Source organism: Sus scrofa, chromosome 11 (assembly GCF_000003025.6).
Source record: "Sus scrofa isolate TJ Tabasco breed Duroc chromosome 11, Sscrofa11.1, whole genome shotgun sequence".
Lineage (NCBI taxonomy): Eukaryota > Metazoa > Chordata > Mammalia > Artiodactyla > Suidae > Sus > Sus scrofa.
Genome location: NC_010453.5, coordinates 49,282,387 through 49,302,830, shown reverse-complemented (window position 1 = coordinate 49,302,830; position 20,444 = coordinate 49,282,387). Strand labels below are relative to the sequence as shown.

The 20,444-nt window shown below is 36.6% G+C and overlaps 1 protein-coding gene across 21 annotated transcripts in view; it reads left to right on the top strand.

Moving 5' to 3' along the window:
- MYCBP2 (MYC binding protein 2, E3 ubiquitin protein ligase) overlaps positions 1–20,444 on the top strand; it is a 268,897-nt gene that overhangs the window by 130,035 nt on the left and 118,418 nt on the right. For all 21 annotated transcript variants that reach the window (XM_021065752.1, XM_021065749.1, XM_021065733.1 and 18 more), the window contains 9 exons: positions 177–383; positions 1,255–1,386; positions 2,936–3,114; positions 5,373–5,515; positions 6,920–7,020; positions 7,706–7,924; positions 13,809–14,034; positions 15,435–15,553; positions 16,191–16,278. In XM_021065752.1, the coding sequence (XP_020921411.1) occupies positions 177–383; positions 1,255–1,386; positions 2,936–3,114; positions 5,373–5,515; positions 6,920–7,020; positions 7,706–7,924; positions 13,809–14,034; positions 15,435–15,553; positions 16,191–16,278 (1,414 nt within the window). The remainder of the gene's footprint in view (positions 1–176; positions 384–1,254; positions 1,387–2,935; positions 3,115–5,372; positions 5,516–6,919; positions 7,021–7,705; positions 7,925–13,808; positions 14,035–15,434; positions 15,554–16,190; positions 16,279–20,444) is intronic.

Genomic DNA, 20,444 nt, shown 5'->3' with positions numbered 1-20,444 from the left:
TTTAGACTGATAAAATCTGCCATTATTTAGTTCATCTCTTAATGGAATGTACCTATAGGAAAGTTTAACTCACTTGTTAAAAGTAGGTTATTAGAAACCTTTGGATAGTTTTGTCAAAGGTATATGAGTAATGCTCAGGTACAGACTTCTGATGTCGTCGCTTTTATCGTTCACAGGTGGATGGCCTTAATTCTCTCCATTCCGTTAAAGCCAGTGCTAACCGATTCACAAAAACAAGTCAGGGGAGAAGTTGGAACACAGGGAATGGGTCCCCAGACGCAATCTGTTTTTCAGTAGACAAACCTGGAATAGTTGTGGTTGGCTTTTCTGTCTATGGAGGAGGAGGAATTCATGAATATGAATTAGAGGTGTTGGTTGATGATGTAAGTACCACTCTTGCAGTGTTCATCTTGCTGTGTGGGTTGTGTCAGGACATACCATTATAATAACACGGTGGTCCAAATCTTTGAGGGTTTAGCAGGTTAGTCATAGATGGACAGCATTAGAGAAATTAGAAGGAAGCTATTCTACATGATTGCCTATGTGCCATTTTGGATGGCTCCTGTCTTACATTTTTTGCAGTTCCAGGGAAGATTTTAAATGAAAAAAACAAACAAACAACAACAACAACAAAAAACTAGAAATTATATAGCTAAGCTTCTGATTATAAATCTTGAGTAATTTTTTTGATATTGTAATATTTCAGAAACTAATCAGACTGATATTATTACCTGTATCAGTGATTAAGCAATTTTATCAGAGTGCTAATGGATGGATCTTAGTGAAGACAGTATTGTTGAATGAATTAGTTGCACCTTACTATGTTCTCTGTACATTTTATAAAGTGCCTTAGTTTCACAGCATTTTATTAAAATGAGACAAAATGATAGCATACAAATCATTTGCTAATAGCAGTCCATCTGTATTTTGCGTCTTTTAAGCAATTAGCATAAGTTACTTCCCTCCTTTCTAGGCTCTATGATTAGATATCTCATTCTCATAAGGGGGCATCATTTTAACACAAATGAAAAAAGCCTATTTGTATGATTTAATTTGTGGAGTCCTCCAGGTAATAAGGTAAAAATGCATAGTTGAGAGGACCACAGATATTTTCTTTATTATGTATGGGGAAATGCCAATGGATAATTTTGTGTGCAAGGATACAAACTGGTTAAAGACAATAACTGATTATAAGTCAAAATTGTTCATTTAATTAAGTTAAAATCATGGCGAATTTTGTTTTGTTTTAATTAGAGTGAGCACGCAGGGGATTCAACTCATTCTCACAGATGGACATCTCTAGAATTAGTCAAAGGAACTTATACAACAGATGATTCACCCAGTGATATAGCTGAAATCAGACTTGACAAAGTTGTTCCTTTAAAGGTAATTTAAACAGTATGTTTCTTTCATAAATAGGATATATTATTATGTAATATACTTAAAAAAATAGCGTGAACTATCTCTTAATGTGGTCCTTTAGATGTTTATAAAATACCAACTATATTCCTGGTATTGTACTTTATTGTATTCTATTTTTGCAAAAGATCTCTTAAAGTCTGGTGTAGTGGAAAGTGTCCATAGGTTTTGGTGTCAAACAAACCCAGCTTCAGATACCTCCTCTTGCAAGCGTTAGCTCTAAGTCATTGAACACGTCATCATTTAACCATTTGGAGACTGATCAGTGGATTGGGCAGGATATTACCTCCTTGTAGCGTTGTTCAGATTAAACTAAGGGATGGAATAAAGTGCTTTCCTCAATATCTAGCACAGTACAGAAACTCAGTGCTTTCTTCTCTTCCCATTTTCCTTCTCTTACTGAACCAAAACTCTTTTAAAAAATAAATGGTCTTAAGAGATAGTATTAACTGTTAAAGTTATTATTTTGTGTAACCATTGTCTAGCAGTTATAACTATTTAGCAAAACAAATTTTACTTAATGTTAAAGTCATAATTAATAGCGTAATTCTAACTCAAACTGGTAATTTCATTATATGGCAGAATTTTTGATGAGGTAAACTCATCAGTTACTTCATCAAAAAGATAAGTGATACCAAAAACAACCTTCATTATGGTGTTTATGTCATGGGTTATTAGGCACCAGTATCTTATGTGTCACATTTTCTATATACAGTGAATCTTATTTTTCTTATGGATCCTTTTTTCCCATGTCTGTCTGCCCATCTTATTTCTGTCCCTTAATGTCTCTCAAAATAAAAATGTTATGGACCATTGCTTTTTTCCATATTTAAAACTATTTCAGAAGTTAAACTCATTAAAGGGACGTATTAGTTTATGTATTTAAAATCTTTTATTATGGCTAATATTCTTTAGAGTGTGATTTAGAGCAGAAAGTAGAGTCACACGCCTATATTTGAATCCTTATTAGTCACTTATTGTGACTTTGGGCAACTTATTTAACTTCTCTGTGCCATAGATTCCTCATCTGTAAAATAAGGATAATAATGGTACTTACCTCACGAGGTCATTCTAAGGATTAATTTAATTAAAATAAATCTCACAGAGTACGTAGGACATTCTGTTAACTAGTAAACATTAATAAATTCTAGTTATTACCCTAGCGTTTATTAAAAACGATTTGTTAAAATTTCACTTAACCAAATTTTGTATGAATATGACACATTCAGTATAGAGTTGACCCTTGATCAACATGAGGATTAGAGGTGTGCTGACTCTCTTCGCCACTGTGTAATTTGTAGTCAGCTCTTTTTATACACGCTTCCTCTCTATCACTGGTTCTGTGTGTGTGGATTCAACCAGCCTCGGATGGTGTGTTTACTAGTGAAAACCCCCAAGCAGTTCTAACCAGTTTAAGAGTCACCTGCATTTGGCCAATTTACTGCTCGGGTTCGTTTTATGTATCTTCTGCACATTATGAATCACTATAAACATGCTTAACATCTTTATTGCGAAGGAAAATGTTAAATATGCTGTGCGCTTGAGGAACTACGGAAGCCGCACAGCCAATGGAGATGGAGGCATGACCACAGTTCAGTGCCCTGATGGCGTGACGTTTACCTTCAGCACGTGCAGCTTGAGCAGTAATGGCACAAACCAAACCAGGGGACAGATTCCACAGATACTCTACTACAGGTAGGTGTGTGCACAGAGAGCAGAGAACATTCAACAGTAGGAGAACGTGTACAGCTTGTTACCAAGGTAAAAAGTGCTAACTGGGCAGTGGTAATTAAATTATGCAGTGTCTCTTCTGTGCACGTGCATACAAAGAGGTCTCATTTTAATACATAAATTCAGTGTTCACTTTAAAATGTTCTTTGTCATTGTTTCTTATGTTTTTGTACTGGGCGTATATGCTCTTTGTTTTTTATAGTTTTGTGGTCTGTAGTTTCAAATTTTAATGAAATTTATTTGTTCTGTAAAAATACCAAAAATTAATGGTCTGATCAACTCTACTGAAATACTAGTGTTACCTTGATCCAGTTATCCAGTCAGCAGAATATTGTAAGGTCTGTGAATCTAGTCCTTGGAGCCTTAGAATATATATAATGATGTATTTCTAATAATATTTTTAATAAAAAGCATTCCTTCTGTAAACAGTTGGAAAACAAAGCATGATAACAATTTTGAGTTAAGAAAACATTTTCATTTCTCACTGAGTTCTTAGCAGTTTAGCTGGAAGCCTAGGTAGCAGTGAGTACTCTTCACCACTTTTGTCTTCAACCTGATTTGACAACAAATCCCTGAAGTTGCCCATCACTTTGTGAGGCTTGCTGCTTCCTCTCTAAACAATCTGGGGACACCTCCTAGGGCAGTTCGTACAAAACGTTTTCCGTAGATGTAGATGAGCTGCTTTCTTTCTCCAAGCAAAACAGAATGGAAATAGTCATCAGCAGAGACCTGCACAGTGGGGTGTTGCTGCTGAGATACAGAAGCTTTCTAGTCCTTTTGCCCTAATCATGAAAAACCTTTTCTGTTACATAGCCCTACAATAAATAATACATTGTTCTCTTTTTCAAACTGTAAGTTAGAAACCATATCATGCACAAAAGAAGTTATGTGTTTTGAAAAGCTGGAGGGCCTCTTAAAACCATCTGGTATCCAGACTGTCTGTCTTCTACAAAATACGATGTTTTCAATATTTTGATATTTTCTACCAAGGTTTAAATAGCCTTAGCTTTAAATTTAAATTAATTAAATTTTAGAAGATGAAAATCACTGAACTATAAAAACCATACTACTTTGATGGCTCCCAAGTTTATAGCTCTAGCTAGGGCTGAGGCCTGAAATGCATATCCAGGCCCCTCTGATCTCTTCATCTGAATGACAGCACTGGAGAGGATGAGGAGAGTTCCTGCGTCCTGAGCACTTCCTTTGTGGCACACAGTGCTCTGAGCACTTCCCTGTGTTACCTCAGCCAGGCCTCCCTCACAGTGACTCCTTAAGTTGGGCACTTTCCTATCCCTGCTTCACAGATGAGGGAACTGAGGGCAGGAGTGGCTGAACAACTTGCCTGAAGTTACACTTCTAGTAATGACGGTCCTGAGGTTGTAGGTGGGAAATTGGACTCCAGGAGACTTACCATTAACCTCTATACCACGTACTCACACATCATCTTAGTGGACACGTCCACGGCTCTCCTCCCATCCACAGGTACAGCAAACACCTCGGAGTCTCTCTTGACATCCCTCATTCCCTCGCTTTACATTAGTAAGTCCTGCTCGCTGTACTTTCTAAGTCTGACCTTTTCTACTGCTCCCATAGTTGGCAGGCTAGCCCCAACCATCCCCACCCCAGCCCAGGTAAGCACCTGGATGACTAGATCTTAAAGGTCTCCTTCCTTTCACTGCCGCCCTCCTGCAGCCTGTCCCCCACAGCACAGCCAGAGTGACCTCAGAGAAATGCGAATCCTGTCAGTTCTGCTCTTGCTCACAGAGCCTCCCCTTCCCATTCCAGCATGAAACATAAGGTCCTCCCCTTCCCATTCCAGCATGAAACATAAGGTCCTCACTGTGGCGTTCACACCTCACACGGTCTGACTCCTATTAACGTGGCCCACTTGTCGCCCCTCACTCTCCCTTCTTTCATTGCGGTCACATTTGTCTTCATTCTGTTCCTCAAACACACCAATCCTGTTCCTGTCTGAACCTTTATCGTACTGTTCTTTTTGCCCTTGTTCCTAATAGCAGTTCCTAAGATAGACTCTTCATGGTTGTATTTAATTTATACCCTTATCTGGCTTTTTCTTTGAAGCCCTGTTACTCCTTAAAATTCTGCAGTTACATATGTACTTTTTTTTAACTTAAATGAGCTGTGATATAGATAAGATTCCTAGAGTTAGATCGTGTTTTACCCGCCATGTAAAGTAATCTCATGTGTTATTCGTGTTAAAGGAGTGAATTTGATGGCGACTTACAGTCCCAGCTTCTGAGTAAAGCCAATGAAGAAGATAAAAACTGTAGCAGAGCTCTCTCTGTGGTAAGCACTGTTGTTCGAGCTGCAAAAGACCTCTTGCACAGAGCTCTTGCTGTGGATGGTAAGACTTTTACTTTCTTAGTAGTAGTATGTTAGATTCTTAATTCCCTAACTTATGCACAGAGTTGCTGAAGAGGAACCATCCTACAGAATCTCAGAGTGTGGTAGACATTATAAATCTACATGTATACATACATTCATTTTGGGTCGGCCATTCTCTCCGTACTCGAATGCAGAATTTTTTAGAATAATGAAAAGCCATTATTTTATATTATTTTCTTAGTTAACCCATTAAGAGGAAAAAATTCTTGATTAAACTAAATCTTTGCTTCTTTTAGTAGTCAGAAACCATTTTTTGTCCTCCTTTAGACCTGTTTTTCTTTCTGTATGTTCTGTTTCTAGTGGAATATGTTCTGTGTTCTATAGTAATAGTAACCCGCCAAATTCACTTCTCTGAATTGAGTTCTTTGAGTTCTTTCACTGGAAACTCCCCAGTTTGTATTCTCCTTTCCATCTGTTCTCCCATAGTTTAGCCTGCTGTGGTACAAAGGTACAAAGCACATGTCCTGTTTTTCATGGGAGGATAACATCCTGATAATCTCCCTGCCACCTTCCCCCCATTCCCCGTCTCGCTATATAGTCATCCTCCACAACTGGCAGCAGTTATATTTACAAAACATTACTGTTATCCATAACATTTATTCTTAAATGTATTTGCACATTAGAATCACTGGAGAAACTTACTGAAAATAAAGAATATTTGGCCCATCCAAATGCCTAGCCTATTCTGATCCAGCAGCAGATTTAGAAATAAGTATTTGGAAATAATTGGCCTTGAATTAAAATGTCCTCACAACCTAGACTCAGCATATCTTCCTAGCCCCATGTTCAAGGATAAATAATTAAAATGTCCATCAGCAAACTGCTTTCCTTGGAAAAGTAGAGGGCGGTATGGTATAGCTAATAACAGGAACCGTTTTTGGAGTACTTAGTATGTGCGGGCATTGTTCTCAGCATTTTACCTTTAACTCACTTAATCATCACCACATCCAATGAGGAAAGTATTGTTATCCTCTTTTACAGGTAAATAACCTGCACACACAGACTGCGTAGTTCCTGATGTCACGTGTCACTAAGTGTGTGGCACCAAGAATAGTGGTTTAACATCATGACTGTTACCCAGAGCTCTAATTCTGGCTCTGTCATTTTACAAGTGTATGGTTTTGGATAAGGAACTTAAACACCATGTGCTTTGGTTTCCACTTCTTAAAAGTGGCAATGATAAAAGTACCTTATTGTGAAGATTGAGATAATGCATGTAAATAATGCCCTTAGAATAGTTGGTCCTTTACCAGCACTCAGTGTCAACTATAATTTTGCTCAGGAGACTAGAATATAGATTTATTATAATATATACATTTCAATGAAATTACCTTCTAACTATAGTTTTAATGCCTTTTTTTAGCTGATGACATTCCAGAACTGCTTAGCTCTTCCAGTCTGTTTTCCATGCTGCTTCCCCTTATTATAGCCTACATAGGACCAGTAGCTGCTGCTGTTCCCAAGGTGTGTGATTTCATTCTCTAACTTGGAATCTCTTTTGTAAATATAATTTTTTTAGAATTTGCGTCTTTCCTTTAAAAATATTTTAATCTTTGAGCCACCTGGGTTATAGGTAACAAAAAGATAGGCATGTAAATGGTAGAAGTTATTTGTTAATTAACTAATAACTCTCTGATCTTCATATTGTTTACTGGATTACTGTGCTTACTTATTAGCTTTACATTTGAGGAGTTGGGTAGAGGAAACATATTTTAGAATATGATATGGAAGGAAAGCTTAAATTCACTGAGATCGTAAAAATTTGTGATGTTGATAAAATCTCCATTTTGAATAAAAATCCAATGTAAAAGAATAGTAGTGTTGTAAAATTGACATAGTCAAGACATGGAAGAAATCATAAACTAATGATTCTTTGGTATAGTTAAATTTGAGTGAAACTTAGTTTACTGCAGATCAGAAAAAAGCAGAATTGTATAAAAAGATAGACTAGATTATTTTCGTATAACACCTAAGACATCTAAGATAAATCTCCTCTTCTATAAAACAAATTTATCTTTGAATGAAAACATGGCTAGGAGAAATGCTAGATGGAAATTCTTGGTAATAAGGATAACCAGCAGTTACAGGAATTAGTAATTTTAAAACAACTTTCACATTTATTATCTCCTTTAATCATTTTTTTATATAGGTGGCTGTAGAAGTCTTTGGCCTTGTCCAACAGTTGCTTCCTTCAGTTGCCATTTTGAATCAGAAGTACGCACCCCCTGCGTTCAATCCTAATCAGTCAACAGATAGCACCACAGGAAATCAGCCTGAGCAAGGCCTCTCTGCTTGTACAACCTCTAACCACTATGCTGTCATAGAGAGCGAGCACCCCTATAAACCTGCATGTGTGATGCACTACAAGGTGGGCACCGATTCCCAGGGAGAGTGTAAACTTGAAACTTGATGTTCTGCACTGATACCTTAAAGGATACTTAGCCTCGGTTCAGAAGGATGACTTCTTTTATAGTAATTTCATAAGAGAGAACCAGCAGGTGGTTAGATACTGTCAGACACACACAACAGACTTTTTAAAAGAGTATGTAGTTTTATAGGGTTATGAAAGTTGTTCTCATATCTTCTTACAAGTACAGTGCAGTGTAAAATGAATGCTAAACTGCATGTTATATATGGTAATAGTGGATATAAGCATTAACATTTTTAAAATTGCATTTTTGAACTGATATTATTTATAACGCTGCCTGAGCTCTGAAAATTAATATACCCAATGTAGGAATTAAAGTACTGTACATAATGTTAAAAAATGTATAAAATAGGAGTTCCCGTTGTGGCTCAGTGGTTAATAAATCCAACTAGGAACCATGAGGTTGCTGGTTCAGTCCCTGGCCTTGCTCAGTGGGTTAAGGATCCGGCGTTGCCATGAGCTGTGGTGTAGTTTGCAGATGCGGCTTGGATCCCGTGTTGCTGTGGCTCTGGCGTAGGCCAGTGGCTACAGCTCCGATTAGACCCCTAGCCTGGGAACTTCCATATGCCATGGGAGTGACCCTAGAAAAGGCAAAAAGACAAAAAAAAAAAAAAGTGTTAAATACTTATTATTATAGATTGTTCAAAATTCTTATTCCTTGCTTTCTAAAGTATACCATTTAAATTTAGAGGAAGAAAGGAATTTGCCAACTTAATTATAAGTTTTATGTGCTTGTAACACATTCAGCTTTTTATTGTAGAAGATGGTGAACATGTGAAAGGACAGACTAGTGTAGTTTACCCCACTTATCCATCAGCCCACATTAAGCAGTTATCAATTCTTAGTCAAACCTGTTTGATTTATTCCCCACCCTCTTGTCCCTTCCTATATATGTTTTAAAGCACATTCATGGATATTTCATTGTGTAGCTCTAAAATATAAGGACCTTTAAAAAAATAACCATGTTATTATCACACTAAAAAACCCTAGTGATTCCTTCATGTCATCAAATATGCACATTTTAAATTGTTTGAATTAGAATCTAAATAAGATCCACACATTGTGACTGATTATGTCTCTTTTAATTTATTGATTCTCCCTCCATGTCTCTCTCTTTTTTTTTTTTTTTTTTTTTTTTTTGTTTCCTTGAATTTTATTTAGGAAACTGGATCTTGTGGTTTTTGGTTAGGATCCTCTTCAGCTTGCTTCCTGCCTCCTTTAGACACACCTCTTACAGTCATTCAGAGCGTCTTTGCTCTCCTGTGTACGGTGTTATTAGATGTTTTGGGCTCTGGTATAAGATGCTATAAGAGGCCTACACATTTCCTGCCTCAGATCTCAAACCCATCATTTTTATAAAGTGGCATGGTTCCTTTTAATGGTAATGAGTGGTTAAAAGCTGAAACATGGCACTAGGAATGCTCTTTTCTTCTGACTTTGGCATTGTTTCTAGATCTTTGTAATGTATAGAACCAGTACATACATGCACTCATCAACACACATGTATTTATATACATAGGTATATATTATTTGTATATATATTTTTATATGCATGTTTATTTATGTAAAGACATATTTATGTGTGTATGTATGTTTTGTTTTTTTTTTTTTTTTTATCTTTTTGCTATTTCTTGGGCCGCTCCCGCGGCATATGGAGGTTCCCAGGCTAGGGGTCTAATCGGAGCTGCAGCCACCGGCCTACACCAGAGCCACAGCAACGCAGGATCCGAGCCGCATCTACAACCTACACCACAGCTCACGGCAACGCCGGATCGTTAACCCACTGAGCAAGGGCAGGGATCGAACCCATAACCTCATGGTTCCTAGTCGGGTTCGTTAACCACTGCGCCACGACGGGAACTCCCTTGTATGTATGTATTTTTTTAAAGATAGAGTACCTCATGAGTTTGTACTGATGATACTCATTCAAAATAGGGATCACAGGATTTTACACCTGCATCTCCTTTCTCATGCGTCTAGAATTCCTTTTCTCGATGAAGCTGAGAATATTAGAAAAGTACTAGAAAAGTGCTGTATGTGTGTGTGTGTGTGTGTTTTGTCTTTTGGGCATATCCCAAGTAGGAACTGTAGAGAAGTGACCATAAAATAAGTGGGTATAGTTAATTACTGTGTTTTAAAGTAAGGTGGAATAATCCCTCTCTGATTATGCGCAACTAGATATATATTTTGCATCATTTGTTTTATTTTATTCTAGATTTTTAGCAATTGCTTTTTAAATCTTGTGTGATAATAATTCAATTACATAGTTTTAAGTCAGATCTCTAAAACAAAGTGTATTTAAGTATATTCTTGCTTTTATCTCTGTTCCCCCACTCTATCCCCTTCTTCCCCATCATTTCTTCTTCCCAGATAGCATTTCATATTATTATAATTTTGTACTTTAGGCTTTCATTGTTTCTTTTATTTTCTTTCTGTTTTTTTTTTTTTTTTTTTTTTTTTTTTTTGCTATTTCTTGGGCCGCTCCCGTGGCATATGGAGGTTCCCAGGCTAGGGGTCAAGTCGGAGCTGTAGCCACCAGCCTACACCAGAGCCACAGCAATGTGGGATCCGAGCCGCATCTGCAAACTACACCACAGCTCATGGCAACGCCGGGTCCTTAACCCACTGAGCACGGGCAGGGACGGAACCCGCAACCTCATGGTTCCTAGTTGGATTCGTTAACCACTGAGCCACGACGGGAACTCCTGTTTCTTTTAATGTAAGCATAGACACACGTGTAGATGCCAATGTGTGTGTATTCATCCCTCACGTTTTTCAACTTTTTATTCCAAAAAAGTTCAAACCTATAAAAAACAGTAATGTGCAGTGAGCACCCCTGTATGCCCTTCATAAATATCATTTAGTTAACATTTTACTCTATTTGTTTTATTTATCTCTATGTATTATTATTAGACCATTTAAGAGTAAGTTATTTGCATACATCACGACCCCTTACCTTGTTCCTGAGAACATTGACGTTCTGTGTGAGGGCCATGCACTAATCACATTCAGGCGATTTAATATTGTTGCAGTATTACTATCACCATAGAGAATTGTGTTAGATCATGTTAATATCTAAACATTTTGCCATTTGTCCCAACACCAGTGTTTTTAGAATTTTTTAAAACCCAGGCTGGGATCCAGTCGGGTTCTTGTATTATATTTAGTTGTCAGGCCTCTTCTGTCTCTTTTAATCTGAAGCAGTTCCTCAGCCTTTCTTTGTCTTTTTTGACATTGGCATTTTTGAAGAACACAGTCAGTGTTTTTGTAAAAATCTCCTGTTATTTGGATTTGATTGTTTTCTAGTGATTAGGTTTGGGTGATGCACGGGCGGCAGCACCACGTGGATGACACCACGTGGATGATACCGTGTTCTCAGTGTGTCCCGTCAGGAGCAGTCACTTGGTCAGGGTGATAGCTCCACCACAAAAGCATCTCTTTTTCCTTTGAAAACGTCCGTGGGTAAATAGCTGTGAGTTAGCGACTGTGTAAGAAATACTAAATTTCAGAAAATTTTAGCGTCCATTGGTTATTCTTACCCAAATCATCTGTTACTACAGTGGTTACAAAATGGTAGCTTTCTAATGCTGTTACTCCTCTCAGCTGGTGTTCTCTTGTAGAGGGGTGTCTTCCCATCCCTTCCACTTTATAAACAATGTAGTCATTTATTTATTTTATGTGTTCATATCAGTGTGGACTCAAAGATTCTCTTTTTGCTCAGGGTTATAATCTGTTGCTATCATTATTCAGTGTGACACTCAAATTCTAATTGATTTGGCCAGGCAAAGTCTATGCGAGCTGAATTCTGGGTCCTTTTTCTGTGTTTTCATCAGTTTTTAAGCCCTTCTAACTGATCCCAGTCAACACTGTTAAGGTCTTTCTTTATACCCTTTCCGTTTATGTACGCCACTGCGAATAATAAAAACACTGTGTAAAGCTAATTTCTCTGCAAATTTTTTTATCTTTGGAATTAATCCTACTGACATTAATATAATCAAAGTACTTTATTCAGAAGTTGCTTGAAGTAGTTCATTTTATGTGTACGTGTAGGTAGCTACATGATTTATTTATTTGTACTTAATTTTTATGAGTTTTTTAATCCTATTGATTTAATTTTACTTTGAAAATATGTAAAATATTGACATAGTTTTGGAAGTACAGTTATACAAAATAACATCCTCAGAATTATGTCCTTTCCCTTCTCTGCTTCTCACTTACTCCACTACATATCCTGGTGTATCTTTCCTGCATTCTTTCTTGGAAAAAATCAGAAAGACAGATTGACTGACTGATTTATATGAAGTCTTATTTTCCTTCTTTATTTAAAAAAGGTAGCACACTATATATACCTTATATATTCAGCTTTTTACGTTTAGCATTGTGCGTAGACATCTCCCCATATCTGTTTGTAGAGGTCATCGTCACCTCTTTACAACTTCATAGTTCTCCTCTGTGAAGATGAGCCATCGTTTATCAGCCAGTCAGTCTTATGTGTGTGAGCATCTGGGCTCTTTTCAGTTCTTTTGCAGCTTTTTTTTCAATGAATAACTTTGTGCATATGTTGGGGTTCTTTTGTTTGTTTCTTGCTTCCATATTATGAGAAGCATATCTTCATAGTAAACTGGAAGTGGGATTGCTAGATTAAACAAATAGAGAATGAGGAACCTTGTGCTTTGTAGATCTGGGCTTGCTGATCCAGAGGGTGAATGCATATGTAGTTTTCCACATGTGGGCAGATTTCCTAGAAGCATTCTCATGTATTGTTATGTGTCCCACTAACAATATATGAGAATGCTTGTTTTCTCACAGCCTCACCAACAGAGCATGTAGTTAAATTTTGGGCCTTTTGCCAACATAATGAAAGAAATGGTGTCCCAGTTTAGTTTTAATTTAAATTATATCATGAACAGAGTTTAGCTTTTTCTTTAAGTGGAAATTTTAAAAATCCTCTACTGAAAATGTTTGCCAGAGTCCTAGGTATATTTTTAAGATTAATATCATATTTAGGAAATTTCTTGAAGTTATTTCTTGTTCTACAACCAATTCATTATTTACTATTTGACATGGTCCTACCTAATGGTAATTTGACTACCATTACAGAATTCCTTGTACTATGATGGTGACAGAAGCTTAAAAGTGGCCTTAAAAATGCATATAATTATGTGCTATCATAAACTCATATATCCAGTAAAATTTTAGGTTAGGAAAATGTAAAAATCCAGGCTTTTATCAAGTGTGTAAGTACATGTGTGAATTTATATTTATTTTCATAATAGATGAAGCTTAAGGTTTTTTTGCTAATGAAGTATTTGGAACAGATACTATGCATTGTAAATAACCTAAAAGTGACTAAAACCTTACATTTTAATGATTTATTCATTTCTATCAATGTATCTTCATATTTACTTATCAAATTATATTGTCAGTTACCTACTTAATATTCTTTAAATTCATACTGACTGAAATGGAAAATTTATCATATAATAAACTCTTCCACAGGAAAATCAGATCGCTCAGTATTTGTGGAAATTAATCACCTTTGTAATTGTTTTTCTGATGATATCAGTGTGTACTTACAAACATATCAATATGTAACATAAACCAAATGTTAGGTAGAAAGTGATAGATACTTGAAGTGGAGACTAGAGACAATTGATAATGACCATTAATAACCTGATTTAAACTACTCTATTAATTCCTTAAGATTTATTTTCAAGTATGTTTAAGGCCTCATATTTACAGTATGATGTCCTGTTTCTAAAATAGACAAAAAGCTAAAATCTAATTCTTCTTATGCAAGTGACCTCTGGCCTGTTGACCTCAGGTGACATTCCCAGAGTGTGTGCGGTGGATGACAATTGAGTTTGACCCTCAGTGTGGTACTGCACAGTCAGAAGATGTCCTCCGTTTGCTGATTCCTGTTAGAACTGTTCAGAATTCAGGATATGGACCAAAATTGACATCTGTTCATGAAAATCTTAATTCCTGGATAGAATTAAAGAAATTTTCAGGATCCTCCGGATGGCCTACTATGGTTTTAGTGTTGCCAGGTAGGTTATTTTTTTCTTTTCTGTTTTATATGGTAAAGTATACGCATTTATGATAATTATGTTTAGCAAGGATACATCATTGAAAATGTTTAATTTTTAGAAAAATTTCTTTGAGGCCTCCTTTGTATCTGGCTGGCAGTCGGTGGTAAGGAGCCTCTTCAACATGAGGCATAACATGACTGAGTTTGAGAAAGGAGAGTGTTTTGAGAATCTTGTGAGAAAAGACAAGAGCTCACCAAAATAGAGGGTTAATACTGAGGGGTGGTTGTCTGTATAGTTGGGACCAAACTATAGAAAAAACTGGATTAGAGGGTGTTCCTGCTGTGGCACAGTGGGATTGGCAGCTCCTCTGGAATCCTGGGATGAAGGTTCAATCCCTGGCCTGGCACAGTGGGTTAAGAATCTGGCTGCTGCTGGGATCAGATCCCTGGCCTGGGAATCCCATGGGCTGTGGGGTGGCAAAAAAAAAAAAAAAAAAAAAAAGAGGGAGTTCCCATCATGGTGCAGTGGAAACCAATCCGACTAGGAACCATGAGGTTGCGGGTTCGATCCCTGGCCTTGCTCAGTGGGTTGGGGATCCGGCGTTGCCGTGAGCTGTGGTGTAGGTTGTTGGCTCAGATCTGGCATTGCTGTGGCTCTGGTGTAGGCCGGCAGCAACAGCTCTGATTAGACCCCTAGCTGGGAACCTCCATGTGCCGTGGGTGCAGCCCTAAAAAGACAAAAGACAAATAAATAAATAAATAAATAAATAAATAAATAAATAAATAAAAGACAAAAGTGGATTATATATTTTCTTTTCCCAGTAAGTCCTAAATTTTGAGAACTACCAAGAATTCTTTCCTTTTTGGAAAACTGGTGATCCACCTAACCCACTGAGTTGTGTAAAGTTATTGTTTTTAGGCCTAGGGTGGGGCGGGGTGGGGAAGGCACTTTTGTTACTGTAGTCTCTTGTGTTTTTAACCAGTTAACCTTAACTGCTCCTGTGATTTCTCAAACTAATAGCCAATATGAATTCAGAAACTTCTTTCTTCTAGTCTGACCTGCCTTGTTGGTTTGTGCAGAGACCAAAGCCAGATTCCAGGATAGAGAATTGCTTACTCTGAAATAGAAGAGGCAGTTTAGGTCACTGTCATAATTGACAGATAATTGAAAATGATTGCTCATAGAACTTAAAAGTAGGACATTTGATCATTAAAAGCAAAAATTGATATGGTTTTGTTATCTTGGTGGTGTTTTTACCCCAGTTTTGTTCAAGTAGATATAGGGAACCCCCCCCCCCAAAGACTAGGATTTTTTAGTACCTAATTTGTATTGCCCCCTTTCTTGAGATGGAAGAATGTAAGGAAATTTTAATAAAGTTGTTCCAGGTTTTGAATTCAGTGTTAGCTTTTTTTCCTTAGGAAATGAGGCCCTTTTTTCATTGGAGACTGCATCAGATTATGTGAAAGATGACAAGGCTTCTTTCTATGGTTTCAAGTGTTTTGCAATTGGATATGAGTTTAGCCCTGGACCTGATGAGGTGAGAATGAATTTTCTTCTTATTCTTAGGAAAGACTGTTTCTAAGAGCTTCTGTTGACTTAAATTGTGCTTGCTGCCTATATTCAAGAAGTCTGAAATTTATTTTAAGCTGGGTCTATAATTTAAAATTTTGTGCTTTAATTTTGTGCAGTCGTCTTTGTGTGTGTGTGTGCTGCTTTTAATATGTGAAGAAAATGCAGTCTGTGCAACCTGACCCAGCCTTTAAAGATTTAGTATAATTGTGCCTGTTTCAAACCTGCTCTGGTGGCTATACCTTTTTTAGTAAATATTAGAACCTGATTTTACAATAGGACAAACTTAGTATCTCTTCTAAATGTTTCAAATCATATGATTTTTAAAAAGTCAAGGTGAAAAAATGATGATGTTTCTTTAAAGTAATGCATGAAAAATTCTTTGGACAATGAACCTGTAGGTCTGAACTTTGTAACCAGCATGTGCTGTAATATTGAGTCTCTTACATTCTTAGTTTAATCATTAGCTAACACATGCTTCCTTCTGGTTCCAAAAGTTATGCCTGACTGCAGGCTACTTTTTTTGATAATCCACATTATCTTTCAAAAATTTTATCTTCCAAACATTTTTTAAAACATTCGATTTTGTTTTTGTACTTCTCCAGGGTGTTATTCAGTTAGAAAAAGAATTAGCCAATCTTGGTGGGGTTTGTGCAGCAGCTTTGATGAAAAAGGATCTAGCACTTCCTATTGGTAAGTCTGGTCAAATTTAACGTGTTTATTTATGATTTTAAAATATTTTAAAAATAGGTAAATAAATTAAATAAAATGAAATATTTTAACAATAGAGTATGTTTATTATGGAACATCTTGAAAATAGATTAGCAAAATAAATTCAGTAGTCACATACATTCATGAGCAATAACTACTTAATACGGTAGTTGTTTGGGCTTTTTAAACAGAGAACTGAAGAGTATCTTTCTAGTTATTTTAATTCACACACACATACACATGCGCATAAATACTCTCTTTACGTACATGCTATATGCAAGGTGCTGGATTAAGCACAGGAAATACAATTTTAAACCAAAAGTTTGAGATATCTCTCAAACATCCTGGTGGATATATCAAGTAGACAGTTGGATACTCATTGTCTGGAGCCCAGGGGATAAGTCAGTAGAAATGTCATTTGAACATACTTGGCAGTTACAGACATGCAACCATATAAAAAATGGGATAGAAAGAGAACACAGATAAGAAAGAGAAAATAGCCGAGGGTCAAAGCTGGGTCGTGCTAAAATTTCAAAGTCAGAAGCAGTGAGAAGAGGTGCAAAAAAGACTGAAGCATTGGCCAGTGAGGTAGTTATAAAACTGCAGAAGGGCGGATAGTGTTAGGGTTTGTTAATGCAACTGAGAAGTCAGTAAAAATTTGTCTTTGTGTTAAAACTTCTTGGCTATTTATATACTCAATAAGAGACATATGAGTAAAATGAGAGAACTATAAGGACTTTTAGAGTAGGGGATGCAAAGTCAGGTGGGGTAGTCAGGTTGAACATAGATAGCTCTTTAGAAGAGTTCTTATGGTACCGGACAGAAAAACGAGGCAATGGCAGAAGAGTAGCTATTGCTATGATACAAAAATTGTAGGATACATAAGTTGATCTATTATTAGGATTGTAAAGATGAAAGTAAAGTTGAAAATATTAACTAATTCTCTGATGTTTATACATAGTTGAACATTTTATTTTTACAGCAGTAAGGAATAATAGGAATTATTATTGCATGTCCACAATTCTCACCCCCGCAGTCCATCTATATCTCCTCCCTCTGGGACTTCCCTTCCCTCTTGATTCTTTTTTTTTTTTTTTTCCCCACTGTACAGCAAGGGGGTCAGGTTATCCTTAGATGTATACATTGCAATTACAGTTTTTCCCCCACCCTTTCTTCTGTTGCAACATGAGTATCTAGACATAGTTCTTAATGCTATTCAGCAGGATCTCCTTGTAAATCTATTCTAGGTTGTGTCTGATAAGCCCAAGCTCCCGATCCCTCCCACTCCCTCCCCCTCCCATCAGGCAGCCACAAGTCTCTTCTCCAAGTCCATGATTTTCTTTTCTGAGGAGATGTTCATTTGTGCTGGATATTAGATTCCAGTTATAAGTGATATCATATGGTATTTGTCTTTGTCTTTCTGGCTCATTTCACTCAGTATGAGATTCTCTAGTTCCATCCATGTTGCTGCAAATGGCATTATGTCATTCTTTTTTATGGCTGAGTAGTGTTCCATTGTGTATATATACCACTTCTTCCGAATCCAATCATCTGTCGATGGACATTTGGGTTGTTTCCATGTCCTGGCTATTGTGAATAGTGCTGCAATGAACATGCGGGTGCATGTGTCTCTTTTAAGTAGAGTTTTGTCCGGATAGATGCCCAAGAGTGGGATTGCAGGGTCATATGGAAGTTCTATGGATAGATTTCTAAGGTATCTCCAAACTGTTCTCCATAGTGGCTGTACCAGTTTACATTCCCACCAGCAGTGCAGGAGGGTTCCCTTTTCTCCACAGCCCCTCCAGCACTTGTTATTTGTGGATTTATTAATGATGGCCATTCTGACTGGTGTGAGGTGGTATCTCATGGTAGTTTTGATTTGCATTTCTCTTATAATCAGTGATGTTGAGCATTTTTTCATGTGTTTGTTGGCCATCTGTATATCTTCTTTGGAGAAATGTCTATTCAGGTCTTTTGCCCATTTTTCCATTGATTGATTGGCTTTTTTGCTGTTGGGTTGTATAAGTTGTTTATATATTCTAGAGATTAAGCCCTTGTCGGTTGCATCATTTGAAACTGTTTTCTCCCATTCTAAAGTTGTCTTTTTGTTTTCTTTTTGGTTTCCTTTGCTATGCAAAAGCTTTTCAGTTTGATGAGGTCCCATGGGTTTATTTTTGCTCTAATTTCTATTGCTTTGGGAGACTGACCTGAGACAATATTCATGATGTTGATGTCAGAGAGTGTTTTGCCTATGTTTTCTTCTAGGAGTTTGATGGTGTCCTGTTGTATATTTAAGTCTTTCAGCCATTTGGAGTTTATTTTTGTGCATGGTGTGAGGGTGTGTTCTAGTTTCATTGCTTTGCATGCAGCTGTCCAGGTTTCTCAGCAATGCTTGCTGAATAGACTTTCCTTTTCCCATTTTATGTTCTTGCCTCCCTTGTCAAAGATTAATTGACCATAGGTGTCAGGGTTTATTTCTGGGTTCTCTATTCTGTTCCATTGGTCTGTCTGTCTGTTTTGATACCAGTACCACACTGTTTTGATGACTGTGGCTTTGTAGTATTTCTTGAAGTCTGGGAGAGTTATGCCTCCTGCTTGGTTTTTGTTTCTCAGGATTGCTTTGGCGATTCTGGGTCTTTTGTTGTTCCATATAAATGTTTGGATTGTTTGTTTTAGTTCTGTGAAAAATGTCATGGGTATTTTGATAGGGATTGCATTGAATCTGTAGATTGCTTTGGGTAGTATGGCCATTTTTACAATATTGATTTTTCCAATCCAGGAACATGGAATATCTTTCCATTTCTTTACATCTTCTTTGATTTCTTTGATTAAAGTTTTATAGTTCTCGGCATATAGGTCCTTTACCTCCTTGGTCAGGTGTATTCCGAGGTATTTGATTTTGTGAGGTGCAATTTTAAAAGGTATCATATTTTTGTATTCCTTTTCTAATGTTTCATTGCTGGTATACAGAAACCTCTTGATTCTTTCTGTCCTCTTTTTTCTTTCTCTACTCTTTTCCCTTCCCTCTTCTTGCTCCCTTTATTCTACTCGATGTTGATACATAAATGAAGAAATGAAACATTTATATTCTATTCATGTGAGGAAAAATTGGCACAACCTATTTGAAGGGAATTTGTTAATAACTTCAGATTTTATATGCATATACATTTTGATGTAGCATTTTTATACATACTTGCACAAATGCTCAAAAAATATGTTGTAAGATTAATATAGCAATGCTTGTGATTATAAAACCTATAAGCAACCAAACTGTACAGTTGGAAACTGGTTCAATAAGTCATGGTACCTCCATACGGTACAAATGCATGCAACTGTACATCCATATGGTACAAATGCATGCAAAAACCACAAAAAGTAGATCTCTGTGTCCTGGCCAAGAGGGATGTCCAAATTATATTAACTGAGAAGAGCAAGCTGCAGAAGAGGATCTCATTTTTGTGATCACCATCTTATTTGTGCATATGCCCACGCTGTGTGTATGTTGACACACAGACATGTATTTACTTGGCACTCGAAGTTTCTAGCACAAGACATAAGAAACTTGACACTCTTTATGTTTGGAAAGGGGGTAGTGCCAGAATTTTTCATTCTACGCTTATGTGTACTTTGAATATTTCTCTTCGAACATGTATTTCTTTAATAGTAATATTTTATAAATTAATTAAACTATCCAAGAAGATTCACTACATAAAATATGTTTTATGTCAAGCAGTAAAGGAGAAGATGGCTAGAGAATACAGCCACTATCTGACATGACATTTTCCTATCAGTAACAGTTGTTTCCTAAAGGTAAAGCTCTTCTATAAGATAACTAAGATAGAAAGGCTCAGATTCTGAATAATCAGTTCCCTCTTTTTTTTTTTTTTTTTTTTTTTGGTAAAAAAGTAAATACACTAAGTTCAAAAATAATACTTATTTACATAAATGTATTATGTATCTTGAAAATCACTTGATGGATGCTTTTTGAGTATTGTCTTGAGAATTACAGCTTATATTCACTCTGAAAATAACATTTTAAAATTTAAACCACTGAGATTTTATCAAGGATGATAATGGTTCTCGCCAATTTAGAATATCAAAATTATGGGAAGAGGTTTTATGAATCACAAAGGACTGAAAAAAAGTTA